Below are 16,586 nucleotides of genomic sequence, written 5' to 3'. Positions count from 1 at the left end.
GTGTGTGTGTGTGTGTGTGTGTGTGTGTGTGTGTGTGTGTGTGTGTGCGTGTGTGTGTGTGGTAACTGATTACTCAGACGTATGACCACGACTCACTGAAAGCATGTGACAAACACACACACTGCTGTTCTCATGTTGTTACGGTTATTAATGCTTAAATATATAAGAGATAATAACAATAATGTGACACCAATTAGTATTTATAGATTGCAGCTCTACTGTAATAAAGTTTTATGACGTATAAAGAAATGTATACGTGTTGTAACAACATGGTTGTTTCTGTGTTTGCATGAAGGACAACATGTTAATACCAAACCTAAAGGTACCCCTCCTCGCGCAGGTGTGACTGCACTCACCTGAGCTGAGAGGAGGGTCGTCGTCCGTGTTGGAGAAGTCCAGCGTGGCTCCTGCGATGTCCACCATCTCGTCGTCATCGTCGTCTTCACTCGGGTGATGAAGGCTGTCAAAGCTCCCGGAGTTATCCATGCCTTCAGATCCAACAACACAACAAGAGGATAAAGTCCATTTTTAATCAAACAGACACCGGAAGCACCCCCACCACAATAAGATGAATACCGACGTTACCTCTGTATGCGTATTTGCGATACAAGCTCGACAAAAAGTGAAACATGGTCGCCAAAATTCTCCTTAAATCCAGCTAACGATACTTCATTAAAACACAAACCCTGGTACGTTTGTTAGCGGGCTCTTTAGAAACCAGTACACCCTCAGCTGGTCCCATCGTCCCCCTCCCCACTACAGCCAGTAATGACAGCTCATCTCCAGTTCCAGGGAAGTTTCTATTTTGCAACCGTTTCCGCTCTTTTCTATTCTTTACCGGGCAGCAGCGGAAGAAACGCCTCACTTGAAAAAACACACACACCCCCACCACGGTGGAGGTGTGTGTAGTCGTTAGTCTCGCGACTAACTGACAAAAAACAGCCGTTGTGCTAACACAAAACGTCACCGCGCTCAACACACACTTCCGTTCACGCGTAGTTTTTAACATAAATAAGGAAGATATCTACTGTTACCTGTGGTTGAAGGAGAGACAGCCGCGCGAAGAAGTGTCGTGACTCGGATTTTCTACCGTTGGCTGCTTATGTCAACAGTAGCTAAGCTAAATGTAAACTCCGTGAAAAACCCTGCGTCATTCTCCGTCTCAACAAAAAGAAACGACTGTTTTAAAACACAGAAGGTGTGCTAAAGGAGGCCATAGTATAACCTTATCTTAATACCAAACAATAAGGAAGCAGTGTGAAATTATCTGTGGTAAATTACGTGTTGTTTTCTGCCACTCAAAACTGAAAAAACTTCAAGCTAGCGTCAGGTTATCTAGCTTTAGCGACAACTTCCGGTTTAGACAGTTGAAGATAAGCAACAAAATCATTGATCTTCTAACATGCCCCATTTTACGATGCCAAAGTTAGAGTTTAATCACATGGATATTTACACTATCAAATATACATTTATGTTTAAAAAAATGGTGTTTCTGTTTTTCAAAACATTAAATGTCGTTTTAATTTGAAGGCCTAGTGGCTTAATTTCCGGTTTAACTGTCGTGTCACAGTTGCTTGACACGAGCATTTTGTCCGCCAGGAAAATCAGTCGAGTTCAGAGTTATCGATGTTTCTCCAACTGGGTCAGTGGAGCAGTTCAACTAATCGGTCATCTGTTATTAAAACTTTTCTTTTTTTACTTTTCATATAGAAACTATTAAAAAAAACATGTTTAACGTAACATGGTTTTCACTGTGTGTTTTACTGTAATGCTTCTTGTATGATGGACTATTTAAATAGGATAAAACCAGTTAAAGGGCGACATCTTGTGGTCATCTGTAAAAATAAATAAAATAAAATAAGGGCTCCTGAGGAAAAGTGAAACATTTTAAAGTGCAGACAGCATTGCATCATGTTCTCCTGGTTTATGTCTGTAGCTCTGATTAATCATCTCGACCTCCTTTTTCCCTTCCCATGATGCCTTGTTCCTCCCACTCGTTCATCTTCTTCTCCAACATAAACATTTCTCTCCACCCTTAACCTCCCACAGTGTTTCTGCTTTGAGTGGGGCCTGTTTCTCATCACTTCTCTTTCATCTACGTGAACTAGTTTGTGAGATTGCAATAATTCCATTTTTCTGTCTTTCATCCCTCTCTCTCTCTTTATATTCCCATCAGTCCCTCTGTTCTTAAATCTGGGTCAGGCAGAAGAATGAACTCCCTAGGTTCCCCCCAAAACACACAGATTCTTTGCTTCTACGACAGATGTTTTCTGTATTATTTCCACTGACTCTCTCCGTCTCTGTGAGACCAAACACGACCACCTAAAACATTTATCTCTCCATCTAGTCTTCAGCTTTTATTTAGTTGCTCCGGCTCTAGTCTCCATTAAAAGAACCAGTTGATAGACCCACATATGTTATCATCTAACATGACATTATACCGCCGCCAATCCGTCTCCAGAGAAGGATTTTACATTACAATTCTCATAAAAACATGCTGTTATCATGTTTTTGACACTGTTAAAATGACAGTTTCTTGTAAAGTAAGACATAATTGCAGCTCCACGTCTTCCTACAATTACTTTAATTACTATAAGTTGCTGTATTCTTTTGATACAGTAGAAATACTGTCAATGTATCACCGGCAAAGTTTCCAGTAATTTAACAGAGAGAACAGTTAAAACTAAATGAATTAAAACACAATTTCAGAGCTTTTTTAAAACGTTTTTATAGCCGTAGCACTTGAATGAATCACAACAGGAGACGTGAAGCTAGTTTAAAATACTATTATTATTATTTATGGTACTGTTTTTCCTCACGTGAGTGTTTTGTTGCAGTTACACAAGTTGTAATGCATTTTACACACACACACAAAAAATAATGTAATAAATCAAAATTACATAGAAAACAAACATGAACAGAATACACTCTCAACAAGCAAACTTTCTTTCCTCTCGTCGAGTCGATGCGCTTCCAGTCGGTTTAGAAAAATGGCCGTTATAGTACAAGAATAAACGTAATATGTACAACACAGAACAAGTATATTTGGGGTTTGTTTGGTGTCAAAACACAGGAATCAAAACGAGAACAAACTAACTTTTAATTAACTTTCAGCTGTAGATTTGTTGAAGCTAATAAAAGTAGAAAAGGACAAAGGGTGTCTGTTTTCTCACTTAACTTCAGCAGCCAAAATATACACATTTCCTCTTCAAACCCCCCCATCTCTTGTTGAGCTGTTTGTTTTTCCTTCATTTGATTTACTACGGCAGCCGGAGCAGGTTTAGTTTACGGTTTAAAGCTCAGGAGACTTTGGCAACGTCGCATATCGCAAGACGTCAAGGCAGGTCAGAGCACAAATTAGGAAAAACAGACTGAGTTTTGGCACTTTAACCTACAAAAAAACAAACAATTTACTTAAAATTTAAAGCAATAGTTTGACATTTTTGTGAGACAGACTTGTTTGCTCTCTTGCCGGGATTTTGCCGAGAAGATGGACACCACTCTCATATCTGTGTTGAATATGAAGCTAAATTTAGCAGCCAGTTAGCTTAGCTTAGCTTAGCACGAAGACCGGAAACATGAAGGTTATATCTTGTTTGTGTAATGTGGTTTAGACGTGCTGGTGGGTGGATTGTGTCACTGTGGAGGGAGCCAGGCTAGCTGTTTCCCCCCCGTTTCCAGTCTTTATGCTAAGCTACGCTATTATTAGCATACAAACATAAAAAGTGATCCTAATCGTCTCATCTCAGCAAAAAAAATAAAAAATAAGCGTTCTTTACACGACAGTTTGGGACAGAAAAACTTTTTAAGTTTTGAGAAGATGTCGACAAAAAAACTACAACTCTTCCCCTTTAAAATATACAGTAAACGCCGACTCATCTCCGTCTCCTCGTTCATCTTTTACAACCAATTTTTTACAACCTATTCCAGTCAAAAAACAACAGTATATACACATTGTATACATTATAAACACAAGTGTCTTCTGTACATATCAGTTATCATGTGACGAGTCAGCGGAGTCTCAAACCCCACACAGTAAAGCATGTTTAGAGTACAAAGTATTGTAATATTATAGGAGATAATACAGTATATGTATTGCTGAAAGCAGGTGTCAGCCAGCAACAAACGTGAATACAAATAAAAAAAAAACATCAGTTAATAATGCTGCATCTCAATAAATTGACTACGTGTTGCTAACGGTCTCCTTCGATTCTCTGAACCAGGAGATTTAAATACAGAATGAAACACAAAATAAAGCAGCGTCTCAGCGACACATTCAAGAGAGAAAATGTCTTTGGCAACGTAGTGTCATTAATACAGTACATGTATAGTGTGAAGCAGAGGATATCATGTATTTTTATGAGTGTGTGCTGAAACTTCTGGATCTCTGTTAACCCTTAAAAGAACAGTTTGACATTTTGGGTCGCTAAATACGAGGCTGAAGCTGGGAGACGGTTAGCTTAGCTTAGCATAACCTAAGCATTAGCCTTGGAAATCGGAAGTCAGAGCTGGGAATAGTGCCACACCCGAGTTGACTGCGCTCCAGTACAACTAGTTGGAAAACTTTAAGGGGTTTTGCTCCAGCCATTGTTATCCACTGTTAGACATTGCTAGCCACTGTTATCCATTGTTATCTATTGTTATCCACTCTTAGCCACGTTTTTCCGCTCTTAGCTATTGTTATCCACTGTTTGTTATCGTTAGTCACTCTTAGCTACTGTTATCCACTATTATCCACTGTTAGCCCATGTTATCCACTGTTATCCACTCTTAGCTATTGTTATCCACTGTTTGTTATCGTTAGTCACTCTTAGCTACTGTTATCCACTATTATCCACTGTTGGCCCATGTTATCCACTGTTATCCACTCTTAGCTATTGTTAGCCACTGTGAGCCATTATTAGCCAGTGTTAGCAATACCAGTTGATAATAACGCATTACACCGGTATTTTGCGCATACAAACATTGTAGCAACATACAGAAGTTGGACACCTCTGTACGTCTGACTGATTTTATAAATAAACAGCGTATCATTACAGCTTTTCTACTGCTGATGCGCTGAGCAGCCATCTTGGATTTTGAGGTCGGGGTGTAAGCGGGGTTTGGTCTGGACTTCAGGCGGCGTTCTAGTTGAAATTTCCAACCGATAACTTATTAAATTCCGTCTTCCCAGTTCAAATGGAACGCAGCAAAAGACTGACGCATATTTATCCAAAACATCAAACCTTTCCTTTCAGAGACGTGCATGTTTGCTTCCTCTTCCTTCATCATTCTTCCTTCTCTCGGTGTCTTTCACTGACTTAATGTGACTACAAGCCCCCTGCTTCTTCACCTCTTCAGGTTCACTTTTCTTCAATAATGTCCGTATCCCATCGACATTCCCATCCCGATCCCGATCCCCAGGCTCTCCCTCAGCCCCCTCAGCTGCTCCTCGCCCAGCCGGGTCTTGTCCTCCAGCTGCCTCTGCTCCACCAGCAGGGCGGCCTTCATCTTCACAAAGTGGCTGAAGAAAAAACACATCGACATTTAAAAAAAATATACACAAATGAGTCCATTAGCGAACTATTTGACTCTTAAATTGGAAAACCTTTTGGGCTTTAGCAGCCCTCCTGTATTCAGTGTGAGGTGGAGGGTGACGTGTTCGTACCTGTAGTCTCGGTGCTGCTCGGGCAAGAGGCAGCGGGCCAGCACCCGGCTGACGGTTTGCTCTCTGTGGTCCACGTGGTCCTTCAGGTCCTGAGCCTCGGACAGCTGCCTCATGAGCTGACGCTTCTTCTCCAGCAGGGGGAGCTAGAGGACAGAGAGACGCATTTAAGGACATTTAAGTGACTTTCTCATCATTTATCCTTGTTTTCTTTTTCAGCCTCTTGCTTTCCTTTGAAGTCCCGGTGAAACTCTTCTGTACTGCGACATGTGTCGGCCATGTTGCACCGTCATGTTTCTACGGCAGCCCAGAACGGACAAACTAAACACCGGCTATAGTGAGAGGCCACCGTAAATCCCCAATCTTTGTGCATTTACGACGCCGCTCACCCTCTCGTGGAGCTCCGTCTCCGGGTCCAGAGTGTCCAGCGTGGTCTCCACCCGCAGCAGCCTCCCGGACAGCGACAGCAGCAGACTCACCACTTTGTCCAGATCGCCGATGAACATGCGGAACTTGTCCACCTCGTTGGGTTTGCACACCGCCACCACCATGCTCTCCACCTGAGGACACAGAGATTATGTTTAATGTGGTTTGATTTGGTGCGTAAGATGGTAAAACTGACTGAAAAGGAGTTTAAAAAACCTCGATGTATGAATTAATGTGCAATAATTATGGTGCAAAAGCCAAATAAGTAAGAATCGGAGGATCTGGGTGTGTCCACGGTGGTCTGAGCGTGTTTCGGTTCCTTCCACCACATCCACTTCTGTCCTCACCTCCTCTCCTAGCTGAGCATTGGCTCTGATGTCCTCCTGCAGACCCCTCTGAGCTTCTCTCAGCACTCCCAGCTTCTTGCGGAGACTCTCCATCAGCTGCTTCTGCACGACACACACGGAGGAATTGTTAACGGAATATACTAAAAACAAGACACAGATTGCGCGACGCTGCCAGTTGAGCGAGCGAGACGGTAGCTGCGGGCGTCACCTTGTACGTGAGCTCGTCGTCCGCGTTTCTGTCTCTGTTATCGGTGAAGTCCTTCATCTGGGACAGGAGCTGAGCTTTGGCGGCTGAAGTGCTGTAATAGGACGAACAGCTGGAGCTCGCACCGGACCGCCTGAGGGAGGGGGGGGGGGGGGTTTATTTTATTTACATGGAGCTAAAACACAAAGAGGTCGAACCGATAAAACAGATACGAGGTCGTAGAATTGACTGATTAGAAAGGTACATAAATAACAAATGCAAATCAATTATGTCGGCTGAGTGAGGCAAAAGGAAAACATCTCGGCTCCGAGCGAGCGAATAAAGACACACAAATATGTGAACAGAGCAGATGACGACAGACATGAAAGAACATGAAACACATGAAAAATACATTTAAATCAAAGTGTTTTTGTCATACATACATACCTCAAATATAATGTTATGTGTGTTCTGGGTTTTTGTATATTTTTGCTCATATTTCATTAAAATATGGCTTTAAAACTGAGTAAAGTTGTGTATTTTTAAATAGGGTTTGGACAGGTGGAACTTTTAACCATATATCCCAGATTTCTGTCGATACATTAAAAGGAGAGTTGAGAGAAATGGGTTTAAAGGCACAAATTCTGATTAAACTGCTCACAATAAATGTAAAGGAAAGTGAATTTTGACGGCAAATTGTGCATCTAAACTCTCTGGGACTTATGTGGCAACAATTACCCATCTGGCAACCACAGATAGAAACCTGGCTGCAGTACGGAGCTCTTGGAGAGGTTGTGGGGAAACAGGGGGATCAGCTCAGTGACAAGAACAATCCAGTCTTGTATAAATCAAATGGTCTGTGTAATTAACACAGAGACGTACATTCCACCACTTAAGCCTCTCTCTCTCTCTCTCTCTCTCTCTCTCTCTCTCTCGTTACCTGTCCAAGCTGTCGGTGCTGTGCTCCGTGGTTTGGTAGGCCCCTCTCCAGCTCTCCCTGCCCGACTCTCCCTCACCGCTCTGGGGGAAGAGCTCCTCCAGGCTCAGCCTCTCTCCGTCCTCCAGCTCTTCCTCCTCTTCCTCCTCCAGGGAGCCGCTCTCCGCCCTCACCTCGGTGTCGATGTCCGTCTCCAGGACCGTGACCGGCAGAGCGAAGCAAGGGAGCTCGCTGGTGATCGGCTCGTCCTCCGCCGGGAGCCCGTCGTCCTCCTGGAAGTCGTCGATGTCCGTTTCCATCGGGATGTCCAGGTCCACGTCCAGGCTGTGCGCGGGACTCGGACTGAGGGTCGTCTCCGATTCGGGGATCTTCTGGGGCTCGATGGTCTGGAAGCCCCGGTTCATACGAAGCTGCTGCTGCTGCTCGTAGTGCACGGAGAAGTAGGATTCGGGAGGTAAGACGCCTCCGTTTTCTAGGACAGGTGGCAGGTTCGAGTCGCTATGAACTCTGGGAGACGGGGCTCTCTCCCACTCGGCTCCTGGTCTCGCGTTGGACTGCTGATTGTGAGGTTTCACTGTTACTCTCTCCTGGTCGGGGCCGACGATCATCTCGGATAAACTGCAGAGACACAGATAAAAACTTAATTAACACAAATACAAAGAAATCGAAGTCACTAAAAATGTCTACAGGAGTCAAATTTGACATATTTTGGTTCCCTTAAACCTGGTTTACCTGCTGCGGTGATGTCACAGTGTGCTGCAGGGTGTGGTGAGTACACTGTGACATCATTGCAGGGTGTGGCCACACGCGCAACAGTAAAACAAAGCTGTTCAAGTGAAATCCTGTCTTTTGAAGACGAGAAGGTTTTACTTTCAGGTCTCCAGCTTGGCTACAAAAAGCAGGATTAACCCACTATAACCACTGAAGAAGAGTGAGGTTGTGGTGGGTGGAGGCACATTATGTAATAATTGAACTCCCAGCTCACCTGCTCTCTGTTGGCGGAGGCGGAGGTGGAGGAAGCAACGGTAAAACCTCCACCCTCTCCTGCTGGCCGCCATACGAGCCCCTCAGGTCCCTCTCTTTTGGGGGCGGAGCCACTGGCCTGAAGCTCCTCCTGGAGAACATGGGACTGGGCGGAGCCTGATTCTGATTGGACGAGGCGTGGGAGAGTTCCTTGGTTTGGCCGCAGCTGCATCGCGGGCAGCCCTCGGAGACTTCCTGTCTCTCTGGAGGAAGACTGTAGGACCTCTGCCTGGACGTCTCAGGCGGAGGGATGCACGACAAGGAGTGGGTCGGATGGTGCGACTCTGCGGCGCCGAAGGACGGAGGGGTGGCGTGAGGTGAAGAAGAGGAGGAGGAGGTGAACAAGGCGTGGTGAGACGCACGCCTGCGGTGGAACTGCTCCCACTTTGGGGGCGGCGGTCTCGGCGGAGGTGGCGTCTTCTTCCTGTTTGGGCGGGCGGCGCCGTCGTCTTCTCCTCCCCTGACTCCGCCCACTCCTTCCTCCACCTCGCTCAGGGTCTGGCTGGTCGCCACAGAAATCGACGGCGACCAGCGGTGGCTGCCGCTGGCAAAGTGGAGGTCGTTTTCGGACATGGCTCGTCCTCGCAGCGAGAGAGGAGCCGGCGGCGGCAGAGCGAACGAGTGTCCGTTGCGATCGTCCCCGCTGTCGGCCCGTCTGTGGCCCCATCGACCCTGCTGGTGCTGATGATGCGGATTAACGCTCTCTGGAGGTCTGGACTCCCGTCTCCAGCTGGAGTAGTCCCTGGGATGTGGAGATTAGAGAGACGGACGTTTAAAGTTTCTTTGTCAACAAACGAATTAAAGGGTCCAATAAATTCATTCTCATTGTTATTCTGTTTCTTTCCACAAGAAGAGCGCAAACCACCGAGCAGATGGAGAAGTTTTTACAAGAATTTTGAGTGTAAACTCTTCATAACTAATAACTAAAGAAGTTTAAATTTGATAATTCAGTGATGTCTGCCTTTGAGGGGGCGGGACTTAGAACAGGTTTAATTTGTAGTTTTAGGTTATAATTATGTGGTGGAACTGCCGGGACTTTACACTTTCTGATTGTAGATGAGATTGAACAAAGAAAATAAAGTTTGGTAATTGGCGTATTTTTCGTTTCCCCCTCCTTGTATTTATGCTAAGCTAAGCTACCTACATCCTGACTCCAGCTCTGTATTAACGTTTACCGAAAATGTGAACTACTAATTTAATCATTCATGACTAAACAATCAAGTTTGGACATCTTATATAACAGTTCAACTCAGCTAACCTGATTTATCGGGCGGTTTGATGATTTTATTGAGTTTTCTTTGCGACATCGACCTCACAACTGTCCTCACTTTCTCATGTTGCTTAATTTTGGATTGTGGCAAAGCACAGAAAACACACATTCTCATGCGGAATAACTAATGCTGCTCCAAATTTGGGCAGAAAAAAAAGAACATTTGTGTCAAAACCTGTCCCTCTAGGGTTTGAAATTTCCCCGTTACGAAACAAAAACAGTCGGAGAAAGTGGTTAAATTACAGTAAATGTTTCCTTTTTACATTCCGGACTCTCTGAACTGTTTCTGTCTCAGGTCAAGTACGAGTACAAGCTAACATACAGGAATCCCCACCCAACCACATACCATTATGGGCCCATTTGTTAAGCATGGATGATTGCTCTGCACACTTAAGAGCTCATTATAGTCAAAACACAGTCGGGCATGACTGAGTGGGATTTCCGCCCCCCACCCCGTTGGTGCACAATGGGCCGACCCCACCTAAAGTCTCCGGAGACTCACTTAGAGACAATCAGAGACTGAGCAAAATGTGTGCCGGCCATGTCAGGAATATAGAAGGTCAATCAAGTCAATGCTACTTGTTTATATGAATGTGTGTGTTTGGACTAAAGGAAGCGGCTCACCTCTCAGTCAGGCTGCACTTCCTGTTGAGCGTGGGCGTTTCCTGTTGCCGGGCGGGATGCATCTGTGGAAGACATTTTTTTAAGTCTGGTTAATGACACCGAAAGGAATGAATCTGGTAATGAGTGTCCGTCAGCACTTGTCCCCGCTGAAGGGAGGTGGGTGTGTTACTCCACTCTGACATACACTTCCATGGTGAGAAGTCAAGAACCTGCCTGGCAAGCAATCGCTCCATTTCAGCTCACTTTTCAAAAGACTAAATTCTTTTATATTATGCGTTTCCTTCTACGGCTGCAACTGACAATGTTTTCCTTAACCAATAAAACTACCAATTATCTTAAAATAATACATAAAGTATCGCAGAGCGCAAGTTTACGTCTTCAAATCTCTTGTTTTGTCTGAACATTAGTCCAAAACATTTTAGAGTCAGAATCACAAATGGTTCATTGCCAAGTATGTTTGACACATAGAAGGAATGTTGCATGTCAATAAACACAGTTAAATAATATAAGACATGATTAAAACGTTTTAAACAGAATATAATAAACAGAAAATAATAAGTCTGTTTTTTTAGTGTTAAGTGTCAGTTTGATATAATAAAAGACTCAATAAAACATCAAATATTCATATTTGAAAACATTTTTCATTAAAAACAACAATGAATCAATTACATAATGTTGCATTGTTACATTTAATTGTGTTTTATTCTATTTAAATGTAATTGAACTCAATTAGACTTCATGTATATAATATTTATGCAGTTCTATTTCTAAGGGTGTGCTTTTATTTTAATCGCATCTCAATGTCTTCATCTACTGATAGTTTGCTTGGTTGTTATCGAGTTCAGATTATTTTGCCAAACTTCTGCTAATCTCATTATCCTGAAAAAGAGGTTCCATTTGTATTGACTTGGTAGATAAATAAACGGGAACATTTTAAGACTTAAACTGATAAAACTGTCTCTTGTGGATGAAAGAAAAGATTCCCTTTAAGGCGAATGTTTCGAGTGATGAGGTCACTAACAGAGTCAACAGTTCAGACCGAGAGACTCAAATCAATTCGTGGTAAAAGTTGAAACCCAACGCTGCCATTATCGCTGACACAAGCGTTCGCCGCTGTTGCCCAATCTCCCTCAGTTCAGCTCTTGACCGCACGCAGGATGCGAGGCTTTCGACTTTAAACCAACCGTTCAACCACGGAGGGACCTGGACCGCTCACAGCGCCAAAGTCCAAGAACGGTCACTCGATCCCCTTTGTGTGAAGCTGCTTTTAAAGAAAACAAGATGCTTTTTCGGGTCTCCGGCGGCCATTAGCTCGGCCTAAAAACCCACAGTCTGATTTCAGTGAGCTGCAAAGTTTAACTTTGACTCTGAAAGGCGTTACTTGGTGTCAGGGCTGCAGGCTGTTTGGCTCGTAAACACACTTGTCAACGGATTGCTGACGTGTTTTTCTCTCAACAGGAAGAAATCCTGTTTTTAGATCTTATGAATGTTGCTTCAGTATAGAAATTCCTTTTTATCAGTAATGTTGATATTCTTTTGGCTGCAGGCCGTGTTTAATAGCTTAACAATTAAGCTATTTTACCCAAAATGAGTGCCAGTAAAAGTTTAACATGAGATAAAACATTTTAAAGACATTTTAGTTTGGATGAGATCCTCTGGTTCTTCTTCTCGGTCTGTTTGTATTTATACATATTTCATTTCTTGGTTTATTCCACTGTAGTTAAGTGTGTGTCCATAGATTTGTCTTGATGAGTTCGAGCAGCACTCTTACCTCTGTGGGCGTGTAGCACCTCGCTGTGTAACCCTGGTGAAGAGGCTGCTGGTTCTCCAGGAGCTGAGAAGGTGTGTTGACGGGATGAAAAGCCGATCTCGGGACTTGACTCTGGGTGTGGCCGTGGGAGAATGCCTGAGGCTGGAAGTTGTGTTGGAAATCCTGGTTTCTTTCTTTGGTGCCGTAAGACTCCCGATGTGAGCCGAGCTGAGCATCGTCTTCCCTTTCCTTCTCTCGTTCCCTCTCAAGCTCCTTCTCTCTTTCTCTTTTGAGACGTTCCTTCTCTTTTTCCCTCTCCAACTCAAGCTCCCTCTCTCGTTCCCTCTCCCACTGTCTCACCCTCTCTTCTCGTTCCCTCTCCCGCTGAATCTCCTTCAGTCTCGCCCTCTCCATTTCTAACTCCCTCTCCTGTCTTTCCTTCTCCCGTTCCCTCGCCCTGTCCTCCCTCTCTCTGGCTTGCTTCTCTCTCTGCCTCTCCATGCTGGTGCTCACGGACATCCTCCTGGCTTCCGTAGTGTTTTGAAGCGGCGCGCTTTCCTGCTGAAGCCCCCCCTGGTAGGAGTATCTCCTCTGATTGAGCTCCCCTCCCTGGAGCTCCAGATGATGCAGGGGTTTCTTCTGCCTGCGACTCGACAGACTCGAGATATTAGACGCACCTTTGCTTGTCTCCTCGAAAAACTTCATTCTATCTGCAAACGGAAGGATATCCGAGTCCTCCGTCCGAGAACTGGAAGAGGAGCGACTGTATGAGGAAGTGGATGAGGAGGTGAAGGCACAAACCCCATGCCGTGACCCCGTGGCTCCCGACGTCTTGTCACCCGAGACTCCACACCGCCGTTCTGGTTCTGGTTCCGGCTGGAGTTTATGCTCGGGGGTCCAACGCCAGCGGCGGGCTTTGCCAGCAGGTGCCGGTTCCTCCACGACTCGGACGGCGACGCCGACACCAAAACTGGGCACTGCTGTGTCCACAATCTGGACGGACCTGGATGGGATGTTGTTCTGAGTGTAGGTTGTTGACTGAGTCTGCAAGGCGTCATCGTTTGATTCACTTGCGGGTTTTGTTTTCTCAGCCTGTGCTGTGGTGCTGGCATCTTGGGGACTAGCAGGTGAGGCAAATGCAACTGTGGTACTCCTCTCCTGGGCGGGCAGTTCAGGCTCTGCCCCCTCTTCATTGAGGTCTGGACCCTCTTCCTCCTGGACAGTTTCCCCACTACAGAGCAACCCTCCTGGGCCACGACTCCTCTGAAGCTGGGCCTTTTTCCTCTGGATCTCATTGCGGAGGTTAGTAGCAAATCGCTCGCTACGACGACGGTTTCGACGATAGTTCCTGGACGCAGTTGACTTCTTCATGTCTGTCTCTTCTGCTACACCCTCCTTACTTTTACCTTCACTTCCTCCTCTATCCAATTCCTTCTGCTCCTCAAGTAATGTATCCACACTGGCAGCAGCGCTAAGAGGCTCAAAATCTCTCTCTAGTATCTGGTCAGAGCTTAACCTTCCCTGGGTTGACAATCTAGTGGGGTCCCCCGGTACGCTCACAGAGCGGCCCCATGTGTGGTGAGGCCCACCATTTACACCCATCCCATCCAGCCTTTTACTTGAGTTTCCATCATCATCATCCCCTTCTAAGAACACAGATCCCGGGGTCGAGCAACGGCTGCCCCCCCACTTGTTTGATGGCGCGTGGAGTTGGTTGTGAGAAGCTTCTTGGTCTTCCCCCGTGGGCTGAAGAGATGAATGGGACCACTGGCTGCTACAAGGGGACAAGGAGGGATCAGAAGTGTTCGACGGATTGCAAGGCTCCAAAGAAGAGCCGTCGCTATTACACTGCAATAACTGAAGTTGTTTAGCATGGAGCTTATCGGGGGCGCTGTGCCGGGGAAGCCCCGTAGAGGAGTGCTTAGTCTGGGAGTGCGTGATATGAGACTCCTCTTGAACCGCAACGGAGGATTCTGCAGGCAAGGAGCCAGGGCGAGAGGAGGTGACGGTGACTAGTGAGGACGTCACAGGATCAGAGACGTGATCTGAGGTCGTCTCTGAATTGTAGCCTTTATTAGTGCGAGGATCACATCTGATATGTCTCACGTCTTCTGTCTGTCTTTGGATATAGTGCGAGTCTACGGTATCCGCTTTTAAATTCCCAGTTTTGTCACCTTCTTCTGGTGCAGGGAAGCCGTTAAGAATTCCTGATTCAACATTCAGAGAGGACTTGTTTTCGTCAGGGTAAAAGGAAACACTGGAAATTTCAATTGGAGCGGAGACGCACCGTTTGTTGGCGGCATTAGGCCGAGTCCGGGTTGCCCTAAAACTGTCCTTCCTGGTTGGAGGCTGAGGAGGGTTCATCTTTCTCTCAGTTCCTCTTTCTCCATTTCTTATGATCTCAAAGTCTCCTCCCTCGTAACAGCAGGAGGAAGGCCTCTCTTTTACCTGAACAGGCCTTGCTCTTGGCCTGGTCAGGGACCTGGACTTGAGTACAATAAGCTGCACCTCATCCGGGGCCTCGCCAGAGGCAGTCCCCAGGGTTGAGGTATCACCGCTCGGGTATCCTCGACAAGCCGGCCCCAGGCTCTGGAGGAGGTTGTCCATGGAGCAGGCGTCACCGGGCCTTAGCGGCACCGTGGCGTAGTCGGATGTGTTTGAGCTGGCGGAGAACGAGCTGTAGGCAGAGTCTCTCTTGTCGTTGAAGAGGGTGGGGTCGACGGGGGAGTTATGGGAGTCGGAGTATGGCTGCGTGGTGGTTGTCGGTGCGTCCAAGCTCTCCATGGAGCCCAGAGAACTGCTTCGGTCAGTGGAGGAGTAAGGTCTCGACAGCTGACCCCACTGCAAGGACAAGTCACTGCAAAGACAAGGAGACAAAGTAGATCAACTAAAGTGTTTCAAAAGGAGACTTTGATTATCTACTTGGGATATTAAAGGCACTCTTCAGACTAAACAAGCAAGCTGACGTCACCTTGACAAGTGTCACGTTGCTAATTTCCCCTGAAACACAGTGTATGTGGTTCTGGAATACGACTTTTGAACTGCACAGCTGGGAAGTCTGTTTTCTATCAGTCCTGAGCCGAAGATCTACGGCAGCACCACGTGATTTCAAAGACATTTGGAGGAAGCCTCTGAAGGCGGAGAGGGATTTCCTCCTCATCAAATGCAAACTGCCTGAAGTCAAAATCTTCCAGTCAACCCTGTGATTCCTCTCTTTCTGTCCCATCTTCTTTGCAATAAATGTTGATTTAATCCAAAGCCGCATTTTTGAAAAACGACTCATTTGAATTTGATTGACATCGTTAAATGAAAACAAATTTGTTGACATTTACTTGATAGTAGGTCAGTTAAGCTTCGCATTGATTACATGACATGATGTTTACAGAAGAGCCCGCTCATGCTTTAGTCAGTACTAGCCCATATTTTGTTTATACAGCCCAAAATCCCAAATTTGATCCAGAGGGCTTTACAATCTGTGCAACATATGGCACCTGCTGCCCTCAGACGCTTGATTCAGATGAGGAAAGACTCACCAAAAGCCCTTCAAACCTTAACGGAAGCAGAGGAAGGACAGCTCTTCCACAACCACAATATTGATTGAGGCTGACCTCTGTTGCACATCACGCACCTCATTCTGTTCCCTTCTACTTCCAACTGTCCGATGAAAGGCCAAAAATGCCCCAAAAAAATAGTACAAAAAGAAGAAATAAAAAGGAATTTCCCAACAATCCCAACTTGTTGGCGAAAACCACATAAGACAAGGTGACGGGGAGTTCTTTTCAGCATAAGGAGAGCTTAAGAAACGGGGGTATCGATTCCAGAAGGAAGGGGCACCCAGTGTTTTTGTGCTTGGTTGAAATCCAATCCATAAAAAGACTGCTACAAAAATGTTATTTTCATTTTTATGTGGTATTTCTCTTTGCTATATAAAGAGAAAGTGGTCACTCACCCCTTTGTATTTCTTTGATGTTCTTATTCAGACATTAGGGAAAGTAGCCAAGGAGACAGAGGAGAGGTTGGAGAAGAGAGAAATATCTAAAAACGAGCTTTGATCGCAAACAAGTATGAAGACACAGCCAGCAGACGCTCCCTGGGCTGTTTCTGTGGCATTTATGGTTTGCAATCCATGCAAAGATCTGGATATGTTCCACTTATAAAGTACATTACCACAACTAAATCTAATAAAAACATGATCTGCTCATGAAGTCAAATATTTTTGTGGTCTGCAGTCATTTTATGCACTCACCATTTTGAGGTAAATAAAATCCATGACATTTACTTTAAGAGCATGCAAGTGCTTTTGCATGTTATGGCTCATTTATTACAAATCCTATTTTGCAAGGGATTCTTCGGTGTTGAAGGAAAGAATGGAATTTGATTG

At 45.3% G+C, this 16,586-nt stretch overlaps 2 protein-coding genes across 3 annotated transcripts in view; both read right to left on the bottom strand.

The window, feature by feature from the left end:
• The window catches only part of clcn5b (chloride channel, voltage-sensitive 5b), a 17,078-nt gene extending 15,739 nt beyond the window's left edge, over positions 1-1,339 (bottom strand). The window contains exons 1-2 of one of the 2 annotated variants that reach the window (XM_031851048.1): positions 1,035-1,339; positions 357-488 (exon numbers count right to left, since the gene is read on the bottom strand). In XM_031851048.1, coding sequence (XP_031706908.1) covers positions 357-486 — 130 coding nt within the window. In that variant the 5' untranslated portion in view covers positions 487-488; positions 1,035-1,339. Of the gene's footprint in view, positions 1-356; positions 489-585; positions 973-1,034 lie in introns of those variants that run through there. The other variant, XM_031851047.1, reaches the window with a different exon arrangement.
• A 1,527-nt stretch (positions 1,340-2,866) lies between these two features.
• Positions 2,867-16,576, bottom strand: shroom4 (shroom family member 4). The gene is made up of 10 exons (XM_031850931.1): positions 14,124-16,576; positions 12,227-14,081; positions 10,456-10,517; positions 8,524-9,303; positions 7,542-8,156; positions 6,626-6,755; positions 6,418-6,519; positions 6,034-6,204; positions 5,648-5,790; positions 2,867-5,503 (listed from the first exon to the last, which is right to left on the bottom strand). Exons 1-10 carry the CDS (start codon positions 14,987-14,989, stop codon positions 5,353-5,355), a joined length of 4,875 nt encoding a protein of 1,624 aa, XP_031706791.1. The 5' UTR covers positions 14,990-16,576; the 3' UTR covers positions 2,867-5,352.
• Positions 16,577-16,586: the final 10 nt, after the last annotated feature.

This window comes from Anarrhichthys ocellatus, unplaced genomic scaffold (genome assembly GCF_004355925.1).
Source record: "Anarrhichthys ocellatus isolate YVR2014 unplaced genomic scaffold, GSC_Weel_1.0 scaffold11, whole genome shotgun sequence".
Taxonomy (NCBI): Eukaryota; Metazoa; Chordata; class Actinopteri; order Perciformes; family Anarhichadidae; genus Anarrhichthys; species Anarrhichthys ocellatus.
The sequence above is the reverse complement of the archived record's forward strand: the minus strand, read 5'-3'. Positions and strand labels throughout refer to the sequence as shown.

Coding starts and splice junctions, on each gene's coding strand:
- shroom4 (XM_031850931.1), bottom strand. CDS start 14,989: ATGGAGAGCTTGGACGCACCGACAACCACCACGCAGCCATACTCCGAC. Junction 6,756..7,541: donor AGCACCGACAGCTTGGACAG/GTAACGAGAGAG, acceptor CCCCTCCCTCAG/GCGGTCCGGTGCGAGCTCCA. Junction 6,205..6,417: donor ATGCTCAGCTAGGAGAGGAG/GTGAGGACAGAA, acceptor CTGTGTCCTCAG/GTGGAGAGCATGGTGGTGGC.